Here is an 18,302-nt window from a genome sequence, read left to right as displayed (position 1 = left end):
AATTCGGTTTACCCACCAGTATGTGCCTACATGCGATATGAATCACATATACAACATTTCCCACCTAGTGACATTCATTCACCAGTGAGTTTCTGTCATGGGGCGCTGAGAAAAAGCGCCCCTGAGTGCAGCCAAATAGCCCGTCATGTACTGTTGCTAGGGTAAATTAATAAATATGCGGCCAATCAGTCTCTCAGAATTTTATGGTCTTGGGGCGCTGAAAATTCTGCCCCAAGCAGCAGAAAATACCGCGAGATTTAAGTTTCTTTTTTCTTTTGAGGCGCGGTCAATCAGAGTAATAGTGATGGGATTTATGGCTCTGTGAGGGGATCCGGATCTTGGCGATCCGTTCCTTTCAAAGAGCCATTCAAAAGAACGGCTCTTTTGGCTCTTTTTAAATATTTAGTCAGTTTTAAGAAGCCAGCTTTGGGGCATCTCAGTTTATCCTGGAAATAATCACTGGGAGGAATGATGAGGTGAGATTTGTAGTCAAATAATTAAAACTCAGATATCACACACCAATATCTGAGTTTGAATTATTCTGAAATATTGATTATTACCTCATTTGTCATGTGTGGACTATATTCCATAGGGTTGCACAACATCCCTCTGCTTAGACAGTGACATCACTATTTTGGATTTACCTTTAGTACAAAGTGTGTGTATGTGTAAAGCTACGTTGACTTATGTTATTCATACAATACCTACTCACAAATAAACATCAAAAACAAAGCCGGCTGCAATGAATTTCTGTGCAAAACAGCTTTTACTACAAACACTTCCACACAAGAACATTGTTATCACACAAGAACATTTTGATAGAAAACAAAAAATATTTAAAGTTTTAGACATATACTGTAGATAAAATTAGAATAAATAAAATGGAAATGTCTACATACAGTCCACTATTACTACTATAACTACTGTAAACTTTGCAAATAAGAGATCAGCCCCTTCAAGTTTTAAATGCACACAAAATGCAATGTAAATAAATACAAAGCAGTTCCTTACTTTATGGCTTTTTCTGCCTCTCTTTCTTGTCCTTGGGCAAATTTGCATTAAGGAAGACAAGAGCTCTGACCTTTTTGGGCCTAAGGCAACTCTCAGAGGGATTCTCTCAGAGGGAACTGATGTCGCCACAACACAAAGCTTCTTGGCCATCAGCTTGCTAAGCCTGGGGTAAACAGGGGCTCGACTCTCCCACCACTTGAGGGGATCCTCATGTGTTGGAAGAAGAGGCTCCTCCAGGTAGGCTCGCACCTCCATGACAGCATCGGCGGTGGGATTCCTGGCTTCCACTGTTCCAGCTACCTGCTCATAGGGGTGGGAGATATAACAATGGGAGATACCATTTTTATGTGATTAGATTAGATTAAATTAGATTCAACTTTTGTCATTACACAGTGTAAGAGAACAGAGTAATGAAATGCAGTTTAGCATTTAATTAGAAGTGACAATAGTAGATTTGCATATGTACAGTATGTGCAGTATGTACTGATTAAATGCAGTGATTTACAGCTAGTGGAAGTTTTAGACTGAGATATCAGACTGATTTCATTCTAGAGATTTTTAGAGAAAAAAATGTGAATTATTGTTGCCACCCTTACTTCCTCATGGAAATAGCTCCAAACTATTGATCCAGCACCACTGCCTGCTCCTTCCAGTCCTTCCACAGCTGGTTGCTGTTGGATGGGTGTGCCACTGCTAATTCTTGCTGCTGCAGTTGACAGCCTTTGAAACGTCTCATCTGCTGTTCTGCCATCAGGGAAGGCCATCCTCTTAAAACGCGGGTCAAGTGCAGCAGTATCTGCTAGTATGTGGTTGGCATGAATCCTGTGGAATCGCGATGACATACTCGCACACAGACTGTCGATCACACCTTGCGCTGCCGCTGTTGTAGTGTTTCGCCGGAAATCAGCGGTGGCTCTTTGAAGTCCCCTGGCCAGCACTATGACCTTCGAGGCTGTCAAGTAGCTGGTGAAAAGGAAAAAAAAAAAAACTTTAATGTTACAATTTTAAAGCTGAAACAATGATAAATATTACAATGTATTAAACATATCTATTGTGGTATTAAATATCCATAATTTTTTATCAGGAAATTGGCATGCAGGCTACAGAAATCTACTGACAATGATATATACTCCAGTGTATTACACAGATTTCTAATATGGTATAAAATATTCATAATTTACTATCAAGTACTATGCATGCATGCTAAAGAAATATACTGCTGTGCAACTGAGCTACGTACCTTTCTGCACTGAGTTCCACAGTGACTTCCTCAATGCACTGTGGTCCATTCCTCCTGGGACAGGTGGCGGACAGGTGCATTGGTGACGGCCAGGGTGGGGATTATGGCATTTTTACTGGCAATAAAGCTTTTCAACATGTAGTAGGTGGAATTCCACCTTGTAGGACAATCCTGTTTTGGTCGGAGCTCCTCCATCTTCATTTGTAGTTGAGTCTCCTTCAGTTTTTGTGCCCCCACGGTGCTTCTGTGAAAGTATTCCACTGCCTCTTTCACCTTATCAATGATGGGCTTTGAAGCTTGCAGGGCATCTCTTACCACCAGGTTAATAGTATGGGCCAGGCATGGTAGGTGCATCCATCCAATGGTTTGTATAGCCTTAGTAACATTTGCCGCATTATCGGTTAGGCAGCACACTACTTTCTTGTCCACCCCCCACTCTGCTGCAACACTAAGCAGCTGTTGTGCAATGTTGTCTGCTGTGTGCCGCTCACTGAATTCAAAACAGTCCAGGAGGCAGGAGGCCACACGGAAATCCTCGATAAAATGGCAGGTTACAGACATATATGATGCTGTCGTTCTTGAAGTCCAACAGTCTGTGGTTAAACAGACAGCTGGTACTTTTGACACCCTTCTCTTCAAAGATGCTGTCTCCCTGTCATACATATCCGTGACCTTCTGGGCTACTGCCTTCCTACTTGGAGGAATGTAGGAGGGGTTGAGCGCCTGTGAATATTTTTTGAATCCTGTGTCCTCCACTATTGAGAAGGGCTGGAAGTCAGTGGCTATCATCTTTGCCAGCTCTTCATCTATTTTCTCCTGTCTTAATGGGGTCAAGACAGGATGTAAATATTGACTGATGGATGTCTGCTTTCTTTTTGGTGGTGCCTGGCCAGGCGATGTGGTGGCCCAGTGGGGTCAGAGGCTGCTGTGGCTGCAGTTGCACTTGATGTGGAGGCAGAGGAGGCAATGGACACATCAGTGTCACTGTTGTTGTCTGAGTCTGGCTCTGCTCTCAAACCTGTGACCTGCAGTGTTGGGTGTTGAGTCTTCAAATGCCTGTGTAAATTATTTGTTGACCCAGACTTAAATGAAATGACTTTTTGACAAATGCTGCATTTAGCCTTACTGTTTTCTTCGCGAGAAAAGTGCACCCAAATGCTGCTCCTTTTCCTCTGGCTCATTTTCAGACGTGTCACGTGTGTGTCTTCTTCCTTCGAACGACCCGCTATTACTGACGTTGGCACTGAGACAGAGAGGCACTCGCACGTGTTTTTTTTTGTTTGTTTTTTTAACTGGAGTAAGCATGTGACGGCAGCGTGCACAAGTCATGGCTCCGCTCCTACCCAATGACAGAGGCATGCAGGGTTTTTTTCCACTGGAGTACTCACGTGAAGGATGCGTGCACAACTATCATCATGCTGTTAGGCAGTAGCACCCCTGCGCTGGGTGCGCTCCTCCCCCTATAACTGTTCTGTCTCGCGGAGGAGCTAATTTGTGTGCATCTGTGTGAAACACGCATAGGAAAAAAAGAACGACAGAAAGAACGGCTCCCCTCCAGCCGTGACTCGGCTCCCATCGTTCATGTTTATGAGCCGTTCAAAAGAATCGGTTCGTTCGCGAACGTCACAACTCTACAGAGTAATGATGGCGAACTTAACGAGCGAAGAGCAGTTTTCACCAAATTCAGTGAGATCCTTATTAATATACCCGTTTACAAGAAGGCCGATGGAGGAGAAAATCCGGGTTAAGGAGTTGGGACCCGACAAGCCTGACCTTATCATTAACCAGCAGACCAAGGAGAAAAATAAGGTCTACAACTGGAGTTTTTGCAGGAGTTGGTTCGAGCGCAAGTCGTGGCTGACAGGCTGTGGAATAGCCAATGCACTTTTCTGTTTCCCCTGCATTCTTTTTAAAAGCGAAAAATGTGATTCAACGTGGACACAGTCAGGACAAACCGACTTGAAGCACCTCTCCGAACGCATAAAAAAGCATGAACGATCAAAAGTTCATATGGAAAATTGCATCAAGCTAGCTGTGCTAGGAAAAATTAGCATAGCAGCGCAGCTGGACGAAGGACACCGCGTCGCGGTAAGAAGGCACAATGAAGAGGTTGATAAGAATCGTCATATTTTATCTAAACTCATTGACTGTATTAAGTTTTGTGGTGCTTTTGAACTTGCATTGCGGGGACATGATGAAAGGGACACTTCTGAAAACCCCGGAATTTTCAGAGGTTTAGTCGACTTGATGGCATCCATTGACCGGGACTTGAACGATCACCTTGAAAATGCAACTGTTTTTAGAGGCACCTCAAAGACGGTACAAAATGAGTTACTGGACTGTATGCTGGCAGTTCTGAGAGAAAAAATCTTGGATGAAGTAAAAACAGCTGACTTTTTAGCCGTCCAAGCTGATGAAACTACTGACATTTCCACACACTGTCAGTTAGTCCTGGTACTAAGATACATTGACAGCACCCATAATGTCCAGGAGCGTTTTTTTGAGTTTATTAAGCTCTCCGTTGCCAACGCGGATGCAATTGCTGGTGCCTTATTGGAAAGGCTGCGCACCATCCTTCCCGAGGGACAAGAAAAGAAGCTGATCGCTCAGGCCTATGATGGGGCATCAGTGATGAGGGGTGCCACTGGAGGAGTTCAACGTAAGGTCCAGGACACCTATGGAAATGCTTACTATGTTCACTGTTATGCCCACCAGTTAAACCTTGTAATGCAACAAGCAACATCCCACATCCCACAGATCAGTCACTTTTTTTCTGATATTGGGGGATTTTCTTCGTTTTTTTCCAAGTCAAGCAAGAGAACGGCAGTGCTTGATGAGGTGGTGGCGCATCGACTTCCAAGTGCATCGGCAACGCGCTGGAACTTCAACATCCGCGCTGTTAACACAGTGTATGAACACAAGGCGGATCTGGTGAAGTATTTGAGATCATCCGGAACAGAGCTGAATTTGACGGCCCCACGAAGAGAGAGTCTGGCGGCTATGTGAGAATGCTGGAAGATAATGATTTCTGTTTTTTCCTGGCCCTCTTCCACAAAATAATGCCACATGTGGACATGCTGTATAACCAGCTGCAGAAAAGGAACATCGATTCTGTCTACATCTCAGGAATCATCCAGAGATTCATTGACAACATGCAGGCTATCAGGTAAGCTATGCATGTATGCACAGTGTTACCAAATGTTAATTCTCTTTGAATAGACTCAAAATAGAATGTTTAATCTCTCATCTTGTTAAAACAATGAATTTATCTGTAACATTATGATGAATTTGAAATGTGCAAATACAAGGACTTATGATTTAACACTAGAAAGACTGACTGGGTCATTGACCCAAATCAAACAAAATCACTGCTATTTCTCATTGAAGTTCTTGCTACAAAAATCTGAAAAAAGTTAGCTTCAGTTAGCTTTCGTTTGACAGCTCATGCATATTTTGGCCAAGCATTTGCCGCAAACAGGACGCTTGCACGTGTCACAGGTAGTGACAGTTTTGTTGCGTTTACAAGCGACCGTGACTTGACAGCTGACTCTTCTCTCAAGTTGCCCTGTCGGTGATGGTGTTATGACTATTATGTTATTGTTATTATGACTTGGTTATCTAATTAATTTGCATGACATTACGTCAATTGACCCAGTCAGTCTTTCTAGGTATATACTGCTGTAAAATACTAATTTCACCAGCAACTTCATTTGTGTTACCATGTTCTGTTCAAGAATGATAAAAAAATAAAAGTCAGATTTTTTCAGATTTTTGTAGCAAGAACTTCAATGAGAAATAGCAGTGATTTTGTTTGATTTGGGTCAATTGACCCAGTCAGTCTTTCTAGTGATATATATATATATATATGGAATAAAATAAGGATGGAGTAAGATAAATAAATAAATAAATAAATAGATATATACAGTACGTATCTGTCTTATACAGTAACCAATTTTCAGAAATGACTTTTAGAACTTATAAATTGTTTCCGTATCATCAGGGAAGCTGTCCCTTCTCTAGTTGAGGGTCAGGAGTACCGGGGACCTGAACAGGAGCCACCCACAAAGAAACGGAGGACATTGGGAGAAGACAGGCAACACCATTTGGCATTGGAGGTAAATACTTGCACCTGCTGACAAATGGATAGAAGGCACAACAACTTATCACCACATTGGCCACAATAGTGCTACTGACTGAAATATACATTGTCATGTTATTATATGAATATATAGTGTAAGCCATATTGGCTCATTACACAATTATAGGTATTCAGGAAAGGAAAGGAGAATTATAGCCTATTGTTATAAATAAAATGTCAAAACCTACTTCTTACCTATTTTTTTATTTATATATCATGTCAGGTATGTGACACCATTATGTGCCATGCCAAGGAGCGGTTTTCCTTCACCAAACACCTGGTCAGTGCCACTCTGCTGCAAGGAGACTTGTTCCCACAACACCACAAGACGTTCCCAGATTCAGCGCTGGATACCACGGTGGAAGCCTATCCCTCACTGGACAAGGCCAGACTTAAAACAGAACTGTCCCTGATTTACAGCAACGAGGAGTTCCAGAGTTGCTGTGGTGCACTGGCTCTATTTCAGGTTCTGATGGAGAATAACCTTCAGGACACATTTACTGAAACTGTAAGTCTTCTCAACATCCTCATCACCACACCGATGACAACATCTGAATCAGAGAGGTGCTTTTCAACTTTAAAAAGACTAAAAACTTTCCTCAGGAATACAATGGCACAAGATCGCCTCAACGCTCTGGCTATGCTTTCCATAGAGAAAAACCTAACACGGGACATCCCTGATTTCAACACCAGAGTCATTGAAAAATTTGCCACTCAGAAAGATAGACGAGCAAAGTTCCTGTACAAATAAACCTGTATATCCCTCCACTCAGTCATCACATTAGACTCACCTTAGAAACACAAACATACCCATCTTTCTCCCACTCACTCACACACTGCTAACTTGATTACAAGGGTGTAGTAATGACATACAGTATAGCAGTTGTTAATTGTTTTAGACTGTTGTGTTAAATTGCATTTTTAAAACTGTTTTTCTTTGTGTGAACCACTTTGAGATGCAACTTTGCTTGAAAGGTGATCCAGCTGATCATACCCTTTGATGTTGATTATTGTATTTGATACTCTCTTAAGCATGCATGGCGTATTATACAATGGAAATTTGTTCATTTACTTTATCTGTGAAACTGGTGATTTTGAGGAGGAGATTAAATCATTACTGTTAATTGTAATCATCGTCTGACTGTTGATTTGAATTCTTATATTGGACTAAGCAAAGAAATATATTGTCACATCAGCCCCACCAGGAAAAATTTTCACCAGCCGCCACTGCTGTAGAGCCTACTATATATTTGTGGTGTGGTGGCGAATTGGTGCAGAAGTTTTAGAACTGCACTATCGATTTATCACTTTATTTAGAAATATAAATTCAGTTCTTATCCTTTTTAAAAGTTAAATTTTTTGAAATTGTCTATCAAAGTGTCCCTCAGAATGACACTGGGGCTGGGGTGGGCGGGGCTACGAGGGGGGGAGGGGACGCGGTCAGAATGGTATATTAAGAGGAGACCTCCGCATGTACAGTTACTCTACCTCTGCTTCCAGCGAGACAAGAGCTCCAGATTCTGCTCAAGATTTCATCTTTTGTCGAACAACTCGTCAAGAATGGCTTCCAAGGCGTAAGTTATGATCAATTTATTATTGCATTTGAATGTGTAGAAACTGTGGATACACTTGTTCATCCTTGTATGTAGTTTACTGACACTGTGCTTAAGTCTCTTAAACTGACTACTATTGTTAAAACTTAAATTGCATCCACTACAAGACGAAAACAATATTTCGAAGCAACTTTTTTTAATTACTAAAAACTCATCTTTTTAGAAAGACATTTTAAGGTACTTTATAGATTCTCCTGTTTTATCTCTTTATTTTTTTTTTTTCTGTAGCACTTTTGAGATTGCTAAAATATAAAGTGCAATGCAAATAAAATGTATTTTATACTAATTATCTTTATATTAGTAGTAAAGATGGTATTAAAGTGTAGAATACCATTTTTTTTATTTGCAGTGATCACAAAGGGCTTGTATTGCTTGATATAAATGTAAATAATTAGTAAACATTTTTCAGTAGTTGTGATCATGTAGTTTACTAATTACTTTTCTCAGTCTGGGACCCATCAGGATGACAATAGATAAGCAAATGTTATTTATCCAAACCACTGAGGAATGAACAATGTTGATGATGATGACTGGAATGGGTCCTGAAAATCATGAATTAAATCTAATCTTAAGTAGCACTTCCTTGACTGTTACATAAAACTGTTAATTGTTTTTTTTTTTTTTTTATCCGCAGTACTTCCAACAGGCATTTCCTGCTCTGCCCCGTGTGCAAGAAGACACAGGCAAGCCTCTCGGTGCATCTGACTAGGGTGTGCATGAAGAGATCTTCGAAAGAAGCCATCCAAGAAGTAGTGGAGAAGGCAAAGCAGGATGCGCTTGAAATTCTGCAGTGGGGCAGGGTGTTCAGCTACAGGCACCTGCGAGACATTATGGATGATGCTAATCCTATGAGCAGGTTGGTGGGAAAACTCTTCAGTCTTTTTTACACATCTCACGTTGTTTCTTCAGTATGACATTTACTAAGAGTTTTTTTATTTACTTATTTATCTGAAAGGATGATCCAGGAGCTGGAGCGTCGCCACATGGTGGTGCCTGACACCCCCTCCCCAGCAGTAGCGGCGCAGACCAGCAGTGTTCCTGTGATGGCTGGTACAACCGTGCAGCGACCGGAGAGCTCGGCGACTGAGCAGTCGGAGGACGCAGTCAGTGTCAGCAACGGCGAGATCTTTCAAGTGTGAGTATGAGTGTCTCGGATTTGCAGCTTCATTGATACCTTTTGCTTTTGCTTGTCAGCCAATTGAAGGTGCAATTTTAAGACGAATTATGTTTTGCACATGGCAGTACCCGGGAGGTGCAGTGGCCACAGACCTCCAGGCACATAATGCAGGAGAAGGGACTGTACCGGAAACATTCTCTGGACCATCCCCTCCTGAAGCGCTACGCCGCATACTTGGAGAAGGATCTCCTGAATGAGAATTTCAAGCAGACGGTGAGGTCTCCCATAAGTTCACTCTATTATTTTTTGGAGCTTTATATCTACGCAATATATTCATTAAGTAATGCCGATTTTATTTTCCAGGTGGAAAACGTCAGCATGTTCATGTTTTTTGTGAACTCAGAAGAGCCATCCCTTGAATTTCTGAGGGAGAGGGAGAAGACGAAGCTCTTCTTTCGGGAGCTGACTGAGGCTGGTCTCTCCAGGCAGACTCAGGTCAACTACATGAAGAGCCTGAAGAGGTTGGTAGCATGTAGATTTTTAACAGTATATTATAGGTTTGTGTTGTATTGTCGTATCTGTTTTCTTCAAGGAAGTTCAGTCCTTCCGCTATTGTCATGGTGGCATGTACAAGTTTATGTACATATGGATACTTACATACCTGTCCTTCCTCTGACAGATTCCTCAAGTACCACACCGTGGCCACCGACCTCCGGCGTGACAACATTGCCTTGTGGAATGAGGCAATGTTCTTCTTGGAGTACCTGGGCTCACTCCAGCAGAGCTCTGCAAAGTTGGTGAGTAAGGAGATGACGCAAAGGAGGTAAGTTCAACTGTCAACACGCGTTAAATTCCATATTATGATTTGATTATACATCTCATAATGTTTTTTTCATCTCCCTCACTGCTCCTGGAGTGCACTGCATGGAGAAGCAGAGCCATTTTACATTGTGAGCACATTTTATTAAAATGTGTACTGTATTGATTAGGATTGACAGTAATTGAATTTTCTTTTCCCACCCACATAGTCATGTCATTGATGAGCCCAGATGAGCACAGATGAGCCCAGAGAAGAGTCCAGAGGACTGCTGGGCCGTGCTGAGGGCTGCCAAGAACGACTTCTTGGCAGTCCTTGGCAAGGTGTATCCGGAGGAGATGCCCCTGGAGTGTGCAGAGTGCTGCCTTGTCCTCTACTACCTGGAGGCCACGGTGATTCTGAAGCATCTCCAGCCACCAGGCGTGGTGGAGCACATGACCGTAAGTGTTGTGTTCTTTTTGTCTTCACTTTTCCTTTTTGCCGATACTCTTATTTATCAGTGGGACATCATTGTATTGTGTAGGTCCAGGAGTGGATGACCAGGAGCACGTCCGAGGCCGACCATACGGTGATTGTGGTGAAGGAACACAAGACGTCGGCGCAGCAAGCGGCCACGTTTGCATTGTCCTCTGAGGAGGAGACGGTAAGTATATCAAGTTTGATAAGATTTATTTCATAGTTTATTTCAAGAGCAGCGATTTAATCTGTTTTCCTCTGCCAACAGTGGTTCGACATCTACTTCACCCAGGTACGGCCACAGCTCCTGAGCTCCAAGAGGAGCCGGACGACACTGGATGACCTGGGAGGAGACAAACGGTTCTTCGTCTCCACCGCAGGCAGGCCGGCGTTCAACGCTTCGAATGACCTCAACCGGCTGCACCAAAAGTGAGCTGATCTTCATGATTAATTCCCCCTATAATATGTTCTACATACGTGTTGTGTGAGACGTATTAATAAATGTATTTTTGTATTTTAGATACAAGCTGGATCCAGTCACCTACCAGACGGCCCGGCGCATCTTTGAGACGGCCACCAAGGACTTGACGGACCAAGAGAAGTCCTTGGTGGCCGATTACCTCACTCATTCCACTGCGACGGCTGACGAGCACTACCGGATGAAGCAGTCGCGGAATGTGGTGCTGGCCAGTAAGCTGCTGAAGAAGCTGGCAGGTGACTCAAGGTAGGCATGTTTTCTGTTTGTCAACACACTTACCAACATCAAGACACACAACCAAAGCCCTCACCACTGAACACTAACCTTAAACGTTTGTGGGGTTTTTTTTATTTTTTTTATTTTTATATTTATCTCAGCGCTGACTCCGCAGAGGAAGGACCCAGCTGTTCTGCCCGTGGTGCCGCACGGGATGCTGCCCTGGCATCCAACCAACAGATGGATGTCCAGGCAGCGTTCAATCAGCTCCTTCGGACCCACCCCGTGACCCTGGATGGCGACATCCCAGACAAGACAGCACGCTCGCAGACGTCGGGCCGGTTTCAGCGGCAGCTCTATGATCGCTGGCTGAAGGCCCAGATGAGGATGCGCGTACGGCATGTCTTGTGTGAGTATTGTTTGTAGCACTAATGACATTTTTTACTGTGAAACGGTCCTATCTACATAGGCTTCTTAACTAACAACAATTTACTTTGTTCTTGACAGCACACTTTGGCAGACGGCAGCCCACCGAGTCCCGGGTCGACGCTTGGATCAGGAACCAAGGCTGGAAAAGTAACGTTCCCAGCGCGGCCAGCATTCTGAAGGACTGGAGACCAGTGGGTTCGGTGGACACTGCCGTGGACTCTAGCCACATCCAGGAGCTCATCCACAACCAGAAGTGGAAGCTCTTAATTTCTAATCAATTGGCCCAAGTACATCCTGATTGCACTGTACTATTTTCTTGTATGCAGTTTTTATGTGAAATAACTCTTTAAATGTGAAATAAAGTGACACTTTTCTAGTATAATTGTTTTGGGTTTTTTTTTGACAATGTATAAAGTTTAAGACCTTGTCGTTGCCCCAAGTATTACAGTAGTTTAAGTGCGACCCACAGGTCACTTACTCAAGCGGTTAACATCAACATCTGAGATGAGGGGTAACAGACTTCGGAAGGGCCTGACAATCTGTACGGATGCCTAGAATGAGGTCTGTTTGAGCTCCTACCTCAGGCTATAAAGCCAAATTAAGCATCAAATTAAAGCACAACATTTGTGGTCCACACAGAGACCAGACACATGTCAATAGCCCCAGCTGTTTTAGAGTAACCCTTCAAAATATTTGGAGCATTATAGACTGGGCCACTATCTATCTGATGCATGGCACACTGACCTGTAATACACCGCAAATACACCAAAGCACGTGATGAACCGAAACACACAGCCCGTCTACTCAAATAATCACGCTTTTATTTTACAGTTTGCAAGGGAATTAGCAGGATAACCTTAGCAAAATCACAGAGGTCAAAGCAATGACAGACAATATAAAATGTACACAGGCAAATAAAGCTGACAACCTACAGTATTTGTGGAGCATAAAAACATGATGACCGTTTTAAGGAAAAATAACCTCAATTATTTTACCAGTGCGACCCACAGGTTACTTACTGAAGCGGTTAACATCAACATCTGAGATGACGGGTAACAGACTTCAGAAGGGCTAATTATGATATATATAGTTGATATACAATTAGAGTATTAAGCTTGTCCTAACTTATATTAAATTATAAAGTTATTAAACTTATATTAGACATATTATATATATGATGTTATTTATCAAAGACATTGAGCACTAAACAATGGAGATGACAATTGGAAATTCAACTAAAAGTAAGTGATAAGCAGAAGAAAACAGGGAACAGGGCCACACAGGCAAGTTAGCTGTAGTTGTGAGCAAATTACAATGATGCAAATATTTTTAATCCAACTATTTAGTTACAAATTCCTCAGCCTGGGAGTCATCAGCATTTGAATCAAGCAGGTCAGTTACTCAATCCGTTAACATCAGCTTCTGACATGAGGGGACAAATACCTGGATTGGGCTTGCCAGCCTAGGGCTATTGTTTCCTTGATTGCTGTTTTGCACTTCTCTGCGATGCACATGCAGGGCTACCCATCCCCCAACAATCTGCCAACGTAACAATTAGGCTGAGATCACGTAAACATCAGGTCACGTAAACAGAGTGACTCAAATAAATGTATTAAAGAACCAGTAATGCCGAGCAATATACCAAAATATTCGGAACATTATACATTGAGCCTATCCTGCTAATATTAGTAGTCACTGTATGTCATGTCTGTGTCACAACAGTACGGATTAGAACAATATGTGGTACCATCAGTAATGCGATCTGGGCCCTTTAAGGCTGGCTCGCTCCAATTAGTGAGCGAGTGCTTTCAGGCAGAAATTTCAGGGTCAAAACGGCGAAATCGAAATTGGATCATACTGGCAATATTGCTCAGAATCGCTGTAGCTGTCCGATGGGTATGCGGGGCGTTGCAGTTGCTTACCGCGACCGACAAATAAGAAAGCAAACATTCTTTATTATCATCCTAAGTATTTTAAATTACGATCTTCCACATTAATCAAGAGAGTGTAAAACGTAAATTATTACAGCTCCAATAGCTTATATTAAAGTCACCCAAGAGTCTTGAAATGGCAAACGCAGACACAAATCAAATGTATATGAGCAAGCAACATAAGGGATCTGTTGTTTGGGTAAATTATATTATAGCATACACTATATATTTGTGGTGTGGTGGCGAATTGGTGCAGAAGTTTTAGAACTGCACTATCGATTTATCACTTTATTTAGAAATATAAATTCAGTTCTTATCCTTTTTAAAAGTTACATTTTTTTCAAATTGTCTTTCAAAGTGTCCCTCAGAATGACACTGGGGTGGGCGGGGCTACGAGGGGGAGGGGACGCGGTCAGAATGGTATATTAAGAGGAGACCTCCGCATGTACAGTTACTCTACCTCTGCTTCCAGCGAGACAAGAGCTCCAGATTCTGCTCAAGGTTTCATCTTTTGTCGAACAACTCGTCAAGAATGGCTTCCAAGGCGTAAGTTGTGATCAATTTATTATTGCATTTGAATGTGTAGAAACTGTGGATAACTTGTTCATCCTTGTATGTAGTTTACTGACACTGTGCTTAAGTCTCTTAAACTGAGTACTATTGTTAACTTAAATTGCATCCACTACAAAAGTAAAACAATATTTCGAAGCAACTTTTTTTAATTACTAAACTCATCTTTTTCGAAAGACATTTTGTTAAGGTACTTTATCGATTCTCCTGTTTTATCTCTTTATTTTTTGCTCTGTAGCACTTTTGAGATTGCTGAAATATAAAGTGCAATACAAATAAAATGTATTTTATACTAATTATCTTTAAATTAGTAGTAAGGAGTATTAAAGTGTAGAATACCATTTTTTTTATTTGCAGTGTTCACAAAGGGCTTATATTTCTTGATATAAATGTAACTAATTAGTAAACATGTTTCAGTAGTTGTGATCATGTAGTTTACTAATTACTTTTCTCAGTCTGGGACCCATCAGGATGACAATAGATATGCAAATGTTATTTATCCAAACCACTGAGGAATGAACAATGTTGATGATGATGACTGGAATGGGTCCTGAAAATCATGAATTAAATCTAATCTTAAGTAACACTTCCTTGACTGTTACATAAAACTGTTAATTGTTTTTTTTTTGTTGTTGGTTTTTTATATCCGCAGTACTTCCAACAGGCATTTCCTGCTCTGCCCCGTGTGCAAGAAGACACAGGCAAGCCTCTCGGTGCATCTGACTAGGGTGTGCATGAAGAGATCTTCGAAAGAAGCCATCCAAGAAGTAGTGGAGAAGGCAAAGCAGGATGCGCTTGAAGTTCTGCAGTGGGGCAGGGTGTTCAGCTACAGGCACCTGCGAGACATTATGGATGATGCTAATCCTATGAGCAGGTTGGTGGGAAAACTCTTCAGTCTTTTTTACACATCTCGCTTCGTTTCTTCAGTATGACATTTACTAACAGTTTTTTTTATTTACTTATTTATCTGAAAGGATGATCCAGGAGCTGGAGCGTCGCCACATGGTGGTGCCTGACACCCCCTCCCCAGCAGTAGCGGCGCAGACCAGCAGTGTTCCTGTGATGGCTGGTACAACCGTGCAGCGACCGAAGAGCTCGGCGACTGAGCAGTCGGAGGACGCAGTCAGTGTCAGCAACGGCGAGATCTTTCAAGTGTGAGTATGAGTGTCTCGGATTTGCAGCTTCATTGATACCTTTTGCTTTTGCTTGTGAGCCAATTGAAGGTGCAATTTTAAGACGAAATATGTTTTCCACATGGCAGTACCCGGGAGGTGCAGTGGCCACAGACCTCCAGGCACATGATGCAGGAGAAGGGACTGCACCGGAAACATTCTCTGGACCATCCCCTCCTGAAGGGCTTCGCCGCATACTTGGAGAAGGATCTCCTGATTGAGAATTTCAAGCAGACGGTGAGGTCTCCCATAAAAGTTCACTCTATTATTTTTTGGAGCTTTATATCTACGCAATATATTCATTAAGTAATGCCGATTTTTATTTTCCAGGTGGAAAACGTCAGCAGGTTCATGTTTTTTGTGAACCCTGAAGAGCCATCCCTTGAATTTCTGAGGGAGAGGGAGAGGACAAAGCTCTTCTTTCGGGAGCTGACTGAGGCTGGTCTCTCCAGGCAGACTCAGGTCAACTACATGAAGAGCCTGAAGAGGTTGGTAGCATGTAGATTTTTAACAGTATATTGTAGGTTTGTGTTGTATTGTCGTATCTGTTTTCTTCAAGGAAGTTCAGTCCTCCCACTATTGTCATGGTGGCATGTACAAGTTTATGTACATATGGATACTTACATACATGTCCTTCCTCTGACAGATTCCTCAAGTACCACACCGTGGCCACCGACCTCCGGCGTGACAACATTGCCTTGTGGAATGAGGCAATGTTCTTCGTGGAGTACCTGGGCTCACTCCAGCAGAGCTCTGCAAAGTTGGTGAGTAAGGAGATGACGCAAAGGAGGTAAGTTCAACTGTCAACACCCGTTAAATTCCATATTATGATTTGATTATACATCTCCTCTACTGTGTTTAACACACTCATGATGTTTTTTTTTTTATCTCCCTCACTGCTCCTGGAGTGCACTGCATGGAGAAGCAGAGCCATTTTACATTGTGAGCACATTTTATTAAAATGTGTACTGTATTGATTAGGATTGACAGTAATTGAATTTTCTTCTCCCACCCACATAGTCATGTCATTCTCACGGGGATGAGCCCAGAGAAGAGTCCAGAGGACTGCTGGGCCGTGCTGAGGGCTGCCAAGAACGACTTCTTGGCAGTCCTTGGCAAGGTGTATCCGGAGGAGATGCCCCTGGAGTGTGCAGAGTGCTGCCTTGTCCTCTACTACCTGGAGGCCACGGTGATTCTGAAGCATCTCCAGCCACCAGGCGTGGTGGAGCACATGACCGTAAGTGTTGTATTCTTTTTGTCTTCACTTTTCCTTTTTGCCGATACTCTTATTTATCAGTGGGACATCATTGTATTGTGTAGGTCCAGGAGTGGATGACCAGGAGCACGTCCGAGGCCGACCATACGGTGATTGTGGTGAAGGAACACAAGACGTCGGCGCAGCAAGCGGCCACGTTTGCATTGTCCTCTGAGGAGGAGACGGTAAGTATATCAAGTTTGATAAGATTTATTTCATAGTTTATTTCAAGAGCAGCCATTTAATCTGTTTTCCTCTGCCAACAGTGGTTCGACATCTACTTCACCCAGGTACGGCCACAGCTCCTGAGCTCCAAGAGGAGCCGGACGACACTGGATGACCTGGGAGGAGACAAACGGTTCTTCGTCTCCACCGCAGGCAGGCCGGCGTTCAACGCTTCGAATGACCTCAACCGGCTGCACCAAAAGTGAGCTGATCGTCATGATTAATTCCCCCTGTAATATGTTCTACATACGTGTTGTGTGAGACGTATTAATAAATGTATTTTTGTATTTTAGATACAAGCTGGATCCAGTCACCTACCAGACGGCCCGGCGCATCTTTGAGACGGCCACCAAGGACTTGACGGACCAAGAGAAGTCCTTGGTGGCCGATTACCTCACTCATTCCACTGCGACGGCTGACGAGCACTACCGGATGAAGCAGTCGCGGAATGTGGTGCTGGCCAGTAAGCTGCTGAAGAAGCTGGCAGGTGACTAAAGGTAGGCATGTTTTCTGTTTGTCAACACACTTACCAACATCAAGACACACAACCAAAGCCCTCACCACTGAACACTAACCTTAAACGTTTGTGGGGTTTTTTTTATTTTTATTTTTATATTTATCTCAGCGCTGACTCCGCAGAGGAAGGACCCAGCTGTTCTGCCCGTGGTGCCGCACGGGATGCTGCCCTGGCATCCAACCAACAGATGGATGTCCAGGCAGCGTTCGATCAGCTCCTTCGGACCCACCCCGTGACCCTGGATGGCGACATCCCAGACAAGACAGCACGCTCGCAGACGTCCGGCCGGTTTCAGCGGCAGCTCTATGATCGCTGGCTGAAGGCCCAGATGAGGATGCGCGTACGGCATGTCTTGTGTGAGTATTGTTTGTAGCACTAATGACATTTTTTACTGTGAAACGGTCCTATCTACATAGGCTTCTTAACTAACAACAATTTACTTTGTTCTTGACAGCACACTTTGGCAGACGGCAGCCCACCGAGTCCCGGGTCGACGCTTGGATCAGGAACCAAGGCTGGAAAAGTAACGTTCCCAGCGCGGCCAGCGTTCTGAAGGACTGGAGACCAGTGGGTTCGGTGGACACTGTCGTGGACTCTAGCCACATCCAGGAGCTCATCCACAACCAGAAGTGGAAGGGACTTGTGGTGATGGACATTGCGGGGAAGGGGAAGGGAGTCTGCGCCACCCGGCAGTTCCAGGCTGGTGAGGTGGTGTGTGACTACCACGGGCCGGTAGTCACAGCCACTGAGGGCCAGCGGATTCACTCATCGACGAAGGAAGAAGAATCTGGCTACATGTTCTTCTTCCGGAACAGCCATAAGTCTGAGTGTGCCTGTCACCCGGGCATACAGCCTTTTGGCCGGCTGATTAATCATTCCCATAAGAAGGCCAACCTCCGGCCAAGACTGTACAGCCCAGCCGTCGGGGGACAGGATGTTATTTTGCTTTTGGCCCTGAACAGGATTAATGTTGGGGAGGAACTGTTGTTCGATTATGGGGTGCAGAGGAAATCGTTCAGGGGAGAGGGACTGAGAACCATTGAGAACATGTAGTTAATTTTTGGCAAGATCATCATTTTGATTGTTTGCTACTCTTCCCAAAAGTGATCTGGGTAGA

At 43.4% G+C, this 18,302-nt stretch overlaps 3 protein-coding genes and 1 long non-coding RNA gene across 4 annotated transcripts; 3 read left to right on the top strand and 1 right to left on the bottom strand.

Annotated features, from left to right (window-relative positions):
* Positions 1 to 387: 387 nt before the first annotated feature.
* On the bottom strand, positions 388 to 2,295 carry LOC140582964 (uncharacterized). The gene is made up of 3 exons (XR_011985766.1): positions 2,252 to 2,295; positions 1,608 to 1,974; positions 388 to 1,311 (listed from the first exon to the last, which is right to left on the bottom strand). It is a non-coding gene; the product is annotated as an uncharacterized lncRNA (long non-coding RNA).
* Positions 2,296 to 4,763: 2,468 nt separating this feature from the next.
* Positions 4,764 to 9,954, top strand: LOC140583162 (zinc finger MYM-type protein 1-like). The gene is made up of 6 exons (XM_072707801.1): positions 4,764 to 5,417; positions 6,252 to 6,366; positions 6,613 to 7,083; positions 9,339 to 9,392; positions 9,483 to 9,640; positions 9,799 to 9,954. The coding sequence occupies exons 1-6, from the start codon at positions 5,260 to 5,262 to the stop codon at positions 9,944 to 9,946; spliced, it is 1,104 nt and encodes a 367-aa protein (XP_072563902.1). The 5' UTR covers positions 4,764 to 5,259; the 3' UTR covers positions 9,947 to 9,954.
* Positions 9,955 to 10,178: 224 nt separating this feature from the next.
* LOC140583161 (uncharacterized) lies at positions 10,179 to 11,120 on the top strand. The gene is made up of 4 exons (XM_072707799.1): positions 10,179 to 10,376; positions 10,460 to 10,579; positions 10,661 to 10,821; positions 10,913 to 11,120. The coding sequence occupies exons 1-4, from the start codon at positions 10,179 to 10,181 to the stop codon at positions 11,118 to 11,120; spliced, it is 687 nt and encodes a 228-aa protein (XP_072563900.1).
* A 4,486-nt stretch (positions 11,121 to 15,606) lies between these two features.
* Positions 15,607 to 18,238, top strand: LOC140583160 (uncharacterized). The gene is made up of 8 exons (XM_072707798.1): positions 15,607 to 15,676; positions 15,835 to 16,130; positions 16,209 to 16,425; positions 16,509 to 16,628; positions 16,710 to 16,870; positions 16,962 to 17,155; positions 17,443 to 17,541; positions 17,640 to 18,238. The coding sequence occupies exons 2-8, from the start codon at positions 16,105 to 16,107 to the stop codon at positions 18,236 to 18,238; spliced, it is 1,416 nt and encodes a 471-aa protein (XP_072563899.1). The 5' UTR covers positions 15,607 to 15,676; positions 15,835 to 16,104.
* The last annotated feature ends 64 nt before the right edge of the window (positions 18,239 to 18,302 follow it).

This window comes from Paramormyrops kingsleyae, chromosome 25 (genome assembly GCF_048594095.1).
Source record: "Paramormyrops kingsleyae isolate MSU_618 chromosome 25, PKINGS_0.4, whole genome shotgun sequence".
NCBI lineage: Eukaryota > Metazoa > Chordata > Actinopteri > Osteoglossiformes > Mormyridae > Paramormyrops > Paramormyrops kingsleyae.
The sequence above is the reverse complement of the archived record's forward strand: the minus strand, read 5'-3'. Positions and strand labels throughout refer to the sequence as shown.